Below are 8,450 nucleotides of genomic sequence, written 5' to 3' on the forward strand. Positions count from 1 at the left end.
TTGACTCTCCTTGATATCTTGAGAAACCAAGACAATGGTGGTTGGGGAGGAGCCAATTTCCTCCCCCTCCCTCTGGTCTCAGGCGATTACATCCCCCAATCTGACCTTTCTCAGGAGGGAAACAGTTTGTCCTACAAGTGACCACTGAAAAAATTGTCAGGGAATCAAATGCAAGTAGCCAGGGATTTAACATCTTGCTGGAACCTCAGAGAAGGAGGGAGCAAGAGAGAGGAAGTTAAGCATGTGGAGAGCTTTTTGGTTATTACAGGCTCCAAAATCCCACTGAGAACTGATTATTATAAGCCTTAAGGTACAGTTCAGCAAATTATGATCCAGTGGAACAATGGAAGGGACAGCCAAGGGACTATGAATATGAACTAAGTATGTCCATTTGGGGAGAAAGGAGAGTAGAGGTAAGAAAGGAGAGATTGTTGGAAACCTGGCAAACATTTATAGTTTAATGGGAAAACATGCTACTTTTTATAATCCATGTAGGCCAGGCTTTTTGGTCCCTAACTGCCTTGACAGGAGTGCTGTTTTGATAGTCTTTGGAAACTCTGGGGTGACAGATCTATCTTGTCTGTCACTCTGAGTTTTGTTTTTTTTTTGCGGTATGCAGGCCTCTCACTGTTGTGGCCTCTCCCGTTGTGGAGCACAGGCTCCAGACGTGCAGGCTCAGTGGCCATGGCTCACGGGCCCAGCCGCTCCGCAGCTTGTGGGATCTTCCCAGAACGGGACACGAACCCATGTCCCCTGCATCGGCAGGCGGACTCTCAACCACTGCGCCACCAGGGAAGCCCCACTCTGAGTTTTTAGCCAACCAGTTAAAGCTGTGGGTTGGAGAGAAGTAACAGTGGCTGTAATTGGTGTCAGTTGGAGAGGAAGACCTTACTTAGTTGCCTCAAGAGTCTTCATCCCAGCTCCCAAGTAGTCTTTGGCTTTAAGTGATGATCACTTCTCCCTTTTTGCTACACTGGACCTGGGAAGTCTTTGTAGCCTTCCTCCAGCATATACATATGTCCTCTGTACTTGGCCTTGGAGTTAGGCATACGTGTTCATGAGGGAACAATTGGGCACTGGAACTGGGAAAGGTTTGGCAAGGGCATTAAATTTAACAGCCAGTTCCAGGAAGATGCAGAATGGGGATAATGATAAACAGAAATTGGAGGCTGGGAAATAGATACGGGACTTTTCTGGTGGCTTCTTATCATTCAGGTGATTGGGGTGGGGGGAGTGGCAGTGTGGTCATCATGTATGTTATTCTGTCCTAAATTTCTACTTGTTGTCTCCCTTTATTTCTCTTCTCTGTCTTCTAATCACTTCTTTTTTTTTTTTTTTGCCTGCGCTGTGTGGCATGCGGCATTGCAATGTGAGATCTTAGTTCCCTGACCAGGGATCAAACCCGTGTCCCCTGCATTGGGAGTGCGGAGTCTTATCCGCTGGACCACCAGGGAAGTCCCTAATCACTTCTTTATCTTCAGTTTTCAAATTATATTTGTATTTTTGCTTGAATTTTGCTTTTATAACTCTTTCTAATTTGTTGTCCCTGTGTGTTCTGTCATCAGATAATGAAGTGTTAGACAAGGATTGTATCTTCTACTCTGGCTTCCTGTACCTTTTCTTCCCCACCTTCTCCAAATGCACATACACACACTCTACTCTAAATGATTGTACTTCTGACTTTGAAGTTGTAGTTCATGCTCAGGATGAAAAGTGAGCGAGTAGGGGTGACAGACTGGATATTTGAGGTTTCTTTTGCTGTGATTCAGACCAACTTCCTCCTGGTTGGTCATTTCTGGAAATGACTCAATCCTTGTAAAAATGTGTTCTGCCCCCAAGCCACTGTCATGTTCTTTTCCCTGCTCTATTTCCTCCAACCCTTCTCCTAGTTATGGGTTAAAAGAGGCAAACATAGCAGGAGGGAAAAATCCAAATCAGTAAAAGATTCAAAAAACAATGTTTATTTTCCAAATTTGCCTTTATTCCCATCCATAATTTCCCTGACTGGGGGGTCTTGCTTACATCACTCAATCTCTAGACAGGTTTTCTCAGTGTGGTCCCTTAGTCCCTTATGGAGTTCCAGGTTTGCATTTCTGGACCTCAGCTAAATTAGGACCTGCACAGTGTTCTAGCATACATGGGCTTCCAGGTAGACTCTTTGGAGAGTTGGGTGGGCTTTGGGGACCTGGAGTGTGACCTTCAGAGGGGTGTGAACTTTGGAGTTGATCTGGGGAATTGAGATTTGATGCTGGGGAGCTTGGGATTATGGTTGGACTTGGTGCTTGCTGTACAGTCTTTGTGATAGACTTCCCAAGTTTCTTCTGACTATCTGGATCATGGGGCTGTCAGGGGTGGAATAGAAGAGACAGTTATGTTTCAGGTTAGGCCTAGATCATTCCCAATCCATCTCAGAATTCTAGATCCCTTTCTCCCCATTCCATGAACAAAAGGTCAGGTTTCAAATAAGAAGAGTTAAATTTGATACTGTTAACTTCCCCTTGAGATCAGCTCATTTTGTACTGTGTGGAGGGGGTGTGAGTGGGAGGGTGTGGATAAGATGCCCTTAGCTTATCCCTTCAGGCCGCAGAGGTTGTTTAAGGACTAGAAGGGTAAGACAGAATTGGTTAGAGGTTCCCCCTGCTGGGATTGTGGTAGTATAACATTAGGCATTTTTGAGGTTGAAAAGAAGTGAAGACAACAGGACTGAGGTTAGATGGGAGGAACAGATACCTTGCCTAAGATTTCAGGATGTAGCCCATTGGAGGCCTTGAGTAAATCAGGATTTTTCTGTATCCATTTGGTAAGGGAGGCAGCACCAGCAGCTGTACGGGAGGTCAGGGTCACCCGAGCAGGAGGTACCTTCAGAGGCATTTGCCAGGTGCCCATGAAGGAACCCCAAGGACTTGCCTGAAAGGAAAAATGAGATTCCTCAACAGGGCTTCTCACTCCCAGTAACTGACCTATTGGTGGGCCGTTTGTCTTATTTCCATCCTTTACCTTTGGGAATGCATCGTCATGAAACAAGAATGAAAGCATAATTTCCCCACTCTTCCTTTTCCCCCTCTCTCATTTAGGCTACACTAATTTTCTTATCCGCTTATCTCTTAAATTAAATTCCACATCCTTAGGTTAAGTTTGACAGTGTACCCACTGCATAAATGTTATCACCTGAAGGTGTTCATTTTATACAGATCATTCATCGGTTAAGGAATTCTGGGTGTTAAACACAACCCTGTTCTGTTGGATAAGCTGGCTGGAAGTTTGGGGGCATTCGAGTTACAATGTGAATTAGATTGCACTTTAATTTTCCAAATAGTAGCTGCAGGAGATTGCAAGTCTCCCTGCTCTGTTCCTCCAGTTCTGTGCCTCAGTTCTTTACCTTTCAAGAAGAGAATGGAGATGAGTATCTCACCTTGGAATGGGGCACTGAAGGCAACAGATGACCACGATCATTGGCGATAATCTGAGTGTAGCCTTCATGGGAAGAAATCCTCTGGGGTAGAGGTGGGGAGAGAAGTGCTTGTGAACATGGACTGGAAAAGTGGAAGAAAGTATCTGAAGGGCTTGAATTAAGGACTGAAGGAGAGGAGGATATGGGAATTCAAAGAAGGCTGAAAGAATTTAGGTACCAGTGAAATACATAGAGTGTGACGTGAAGAACCAGAAACGCATTGTGGTGTGCTGAACGTGGAATACCTCTTTTGTTGGCTTGGGGAGAGACCAGTTCTGCAGATACTTGGGTGAGAAAGCTTTTTCATACTGTGGAGAAAAAGAGGAGAATGCCTATGAGACTCAAACGCCCCAAGCCCAGGAAATGATAGCTAGGCACAGTTCTTTAGATTTGAAGACCGAAGGCATGAACAACCATGCTAAGTAAGCTTTAACTCACTTTAGAGAGGATGTGATTTGTTTCATCTGTGTGCTGTCCAACATGGAGCCACTAGCCACATGTGGCTATTGAGCGTTGGAAATGTGACTAGTCCAAATTGAGGTGCTTTGTAAGTACAGTTAACCCTTGAACAACATGGGTTTGAACTGTGCAGGTTAACTTACAATAAATAAATAAATACGTACTTTTCAATAAATATGTATTACAGTACTACATGATCAATAGTTGGTTGAATCTGTGGATGTGGAACCTTGGTTATGGAGGGCCGACTGTAAAGTTATATGTAGATTTTCAACTGTGTGGGGATCTGTACCCTAATCCCTGCCTTGTTCAAGGGTCAACTATATAAAATACAATGGATTTTGAAGACTTAGTACAAAAATGAATGAAACATCTGATTATAACTTAAAATATTGATTAAGTGTTGGAAATAATATTTTGGACGTAACTGGGCTAAATTATATTATTAAAATTAATTTTATTTCTTTTTAATTTTTTTCATGTAGCTACTAGAAAATTTAGTTACATTTGTGACTCACATTATCTTTTTATTGCAGTGCTGGTCTAGACCAGCGGTCAGCAAACTCTGGCCTGGGCCAAATCCATCCTCCTGTCTGTTTTGGGATGGCCTGAGAAAGCTAAGAATCGTTTTTATAGATGAACATTTGCACTTGATTTGATAAAGGGGAACACTTAACTTTGTACCCCAATTAAGTGAAATATTTTCTCATCCTATAAGAATTTCATGCTTTTCATTAATATTACAAAAAATTGCACTCAGTTATTGTATTTTGAATTTTGTCAAAATTTTATGGAAAAGTGTTTTCTCTCATACCTATATAATATCTCTGATTTTGTCACTTGACCCACAAAGCCTAAAATATTTACTCTCTGGCCCTTTTCAGAAAAAGTTTGCTGACCTCTGGGTTAGGGCCTACAAACTTAACCCAGAGATACCTATTATTTGTCCTTGGGCTCTCCCTCCCCTGAGGAGCTGAGGAGGTAAAAAAATACTATCTCACCCCATTCTCAGCTATATATTCAGTCATCAGAATCCTACGGGAGGGGTCAGACCAAAGGTGGAATCAGGAAGGCAAAATTAAACGTTAAAGAAATGGAAAAGAGTACTTACTTGGTTGGCACTGTAGTTAGTGGCCATGATCCTGCCACTTCCTCTGTTTACCTGTGTTGCCTGGCAACTGCAAGAAGGCAGACCATCTCGACTACCTCTCAATTAGCAGGGGCTGCCTTTTCCTTCTTGTTAATCACTTTCTTGGCTGACACTGCCCCCAATCTTTTCCCCTGAAACTTAGGTTCATTTTCATCTTAGAGATGTGAGGGACAGAGTAAATAAATGTGAGAAAATTGGTTGAATAGTGGCCCAGACTTTTTTCTAGCATAACTTCCCCTGCTTAAGAACTTCCAGGTTGTCTTTGACTGGGGTCTTTAACCACCATAACAAACCATGGAGCCCCAAGAGCTCTGTTCATTGGGCAGTGTGGTGTAATGTACCATAGACTTTAGAGCCAGACACTGGGGTTTGAGTCCTTACTCAACACAGGAACATAGGAGCTGTATGGCATTAAACAACTGACATCCCTTCACTGAATTTCTATAATCATTTGTATTGTGGAAATAATAGAACAATTACAGCATAAATGAGGTGAGGTGAATAAAGTATCTAGATAATGTCATACCATGGTAGGTACTCAGTACTGCCAAGACCCTGTTTACAGGGTCCACTACTTCATTTTCTCAGAATAACAAAGGAATGATGTTTTTATTTATTTATTTATTTATTTATTTAAAAAATTAATTAATTTATTTATTTTTGGCTGCGTTGGGTCTTTGTTGCTGCGTGCGGGCTTTCTCTAGTTGCGGCGAGCGGGGGCTACTCTTCGTTGCAGTGCGTGGGCTTCTCACTGTGATGGCTTCTCTTGTTGCAGAGCACGGGCTCTAGGCGTGTGGGATTTAGTAGTTGTGGCTCATGGGCTCTCTTAGAGCACAGGCTCAGTAGTTGTGGCGCACGAGCTTAGTTGCTCTGCGGCATGTGGGATCTTCCCAGACCAGGGCTCGAACCCGTGTCCCCTGCATTAGCAGGCGGATTCTTAACCACTGCACCACTAGGGAAATCCAGGAATGATGTTTTTTAAAGCAGCTGATTCAGATTTGTCCCCAGAAAGAAAAACATATCCTTAGTCCTTAAATGACTCCTGTCTCTTCCATCGCTCTCTAGAATCACAGAGCCTATAAACAAAGGTGCTTGATGTTGGCTGGGATGAGGTGAAATCAGGAGCTGGTGCCAGGAGATTGAGCAGGGATGATGAAAGAAAGCTGTAGTGTGGAAAGCATCAGATTTAGAAAATTAAGTGGTGGTGCTATGACACAAACCTAATATTTGTTGGACTAGGATACCTCTCTGAGACTAATCTAAAATGGTATTATCAGAACCATCTACTGGGTTGTTAGGGAGAAAGTGGAATTGTGTTTTCTGAATTATAAAGTTTATACATAAGGTATTAAAATGAAAGGAAAAAACTAAGAAATAAGTTGTCCAAAGAAATAGCTCATTGAGAACCAGGAGAGCATTTTAACGGATGATTGTCAATCCCTTCTCCCTTCCTTCTTCCAAAGTCCTCATCCCAACCAACACACCAAGTACAAGAACACTCCTACACTTCTAGAGATGGAGGTAAAAACAGCTTTTGTTTTACAGACTCTGGCAGTTAACAGATGTGCTTATGTGAGGTCTGGAAAGGGGACTCATGTGCTTAGTCCCTGTGGTTCTCATTACTCTCTAGAGTGATAACATTTTGGTTCCTAAAGCCACAGTGATATTTAAGCAAGCATCATTTCTCTTGGAACTTCTGTCTTTAGCTGGTTTGCTTTTCTGATAGAGATATGATGTTATATGATGGCTTCAATCTTATTTTTTTTAATTAACTAGTTTTTGTTTAATTGAAAAAAGTGTACATGGGAAAAAAAATTTCACTTTTACGCAAAGGTATTTAATGAAAAGCAAATCTCCATTTGACTTCAACTCCCAGTCTTGCTCCTCAGAGGCAACTACTGTTATTATTTTCTTGTGTCTCCTTCCAGAAATATTCTATACATTCTAAGATTAATGGGAGCAAGCCGTTCACACTGTTTTGTGATTTGCTTTTTTGACTATCTTGGGGATTTTTTTTTTCATGATAGTATATTATTTCATTTTAGGGTGTACCATCATGCATTTATTTAGTCTCATTTGGATGACCATTTAGGTTATTTCCAGTCTTTTGCTGTTACATACATTGCTGCAATGAAAATCTGTATGTACATATATATCTTTATGAACATAAAGATATATAGAGAGAAATATATATATCTTTAGGAACATATGTGATTAGTGGGATACATTTCTAAAAGTGAAGTGTAAAGTCAAAGAGTTTATGAATTTAAACATTAGTAGACAATGTCAAATTGCCACTTAAAGACATTGTACCAGTTTATACATCTGCCAACAGTGTATGAGAGTGCTTAGTTCTCCACTCCCTTACCAATGTTTTTCCTGTTTTTGTCAATATAATAATAAAAACTAATGTAGTTACTATATGCCAGGCACAGTCCTAATTGCTTTTTATTATATTTTCTCATTTGGTTCTCACAAGAACCCCAGCCTAGGAAACTGGGGCATGCACAGTAAGGAGTAGAACCAGAATTTAATCCCAAGTATTCTGACTCTAGAGTGATCAGTTTTAACCATTACACTGTATTGCTTCTTAAGCTGTAGGTGAAACATGGTGTATCCTTGTTTTAAACTTTCTTTAATTACAAGGTTTTTTCCTTATGTTTATATGTTTTATTTCTTTTTTCCCCTGAAAATAGCCTTTCATGTTTTTTACCATTTGTTATTGAGCTGTTGATCACTTTTATTAATCTATTTGAACTTTATGTATTAAGGAAATCAGCCCTTTTGTCAGTTATGTTGCAAACATTTTCCCCCAGTTTGTCATTTAAATTTATGTAGTCAAACTTATCACTCTTTCTTTCTGTACTTCTGGATCTTATGCTTTGAAGGCTTTTTGTAAATTCCAATATTTAAAAAATAATTCACCCCTGGTTTCAGTTTTTATATTTAAATTTTTATTCTGTTGGAATTTATTTTGGTGACTAAACTGAGGTCAATCTCCAGATACCTAACTAGTTGTCTTGGCATCATTTGTTGAATAAGCCATCTTTTCCCTACTGATTTGAATTGCCACCTTTATTGTATTCCCTAATATATTTGGGTCTGTTTCTGGATCCTCTAACCCATTGTTCTGCAGGGAGAGGTGACCATTTTAGGTTATTTGTGTCTTTTTAAAATCCATGGTTTAATCCTGGCTGGGTCCTGTGTGAATTCTCCAATTAGAATTTCACAGACACTAGGAAATTGTAATATAAATAGTAACAGGCAATTTCAAGCTTCTAATAAAATTGTATTGAATTTTAGCCTTTCTTCAGATTGACTGGTTGACTTTAGGTATAGCTGTTGTTCGTTCATTGAACCAGATTTAACTCTTTCAAAGTTGGAAGGGCT

The 8,450-nt window shown here is 40.6% G+C and overlaps 1 protein-coding gene across 1 annotated transcript; it reads right to left on the reverse strand.

The window, feature by feature from the left end:
* Positions 1 to 706: 706 nt before the first annotated feature.
* On the reverse strand, positions 707 to 5,652 carry CFAP126 (cilia and flagella associated protein 126). Its single transcript, XM_082613755.1, has 5 exons — positions 5,022 to 5,652; positions 3,697 to 3,759; positions 3,413 to 3,493; positions 2,731 to 2,907; positions 707 to 2,342 (listed from the first exon to the last, which is right to left on the reverse strand). The coding sequence occupies exons 1-5, from the start codon at positions 5,046 to 5,048 to the stop codon at positions 2,070 to 2,072; spliced, it is 621 nt and encodes a 206-aa protein (XP_082469881.1). The 5' UTR covers positions 5,049 to 5,652; the 3' UTR covers positions 707 to 2,069.
* Positions 5,653 to 8,450: the final 2,798 nt, after the last annotated feature.

Source organism: Mesoplodon mirus (genome assembly GCF_964341445.2).
Source record: "Mesoplodon mirus genome assembly, chromosome: 3".
NCBI classification, from domain to species: Eukaryota; Metazoa; Chordata; class Mammalia; order Artiodactyla; family Ziphiidae; genus Mesoplodon; species Mesoplodon mirus.

Coding starts and splice junctions, on each gene's coding strand:
- CFAP126 (XM_082613755.1), bottom strand. CDS start 5,048: ATGGCCACTAACTACAGTGCCAACCAA. Junction 3,760..5,021: donor CTAACTACAGTGCCAACCAA/GTAAGTACTCTT, acceptor TTTTCTCCACAG/TATGAAAAAGCTTTCTCACC. Junction 3,494..3,696: donor TCCCCAAGCCAACAAAAGAG/GTATTCCACGTT, acceptor CCTCTACCCCAG/AGGATTTCTTCCCATGAAGG.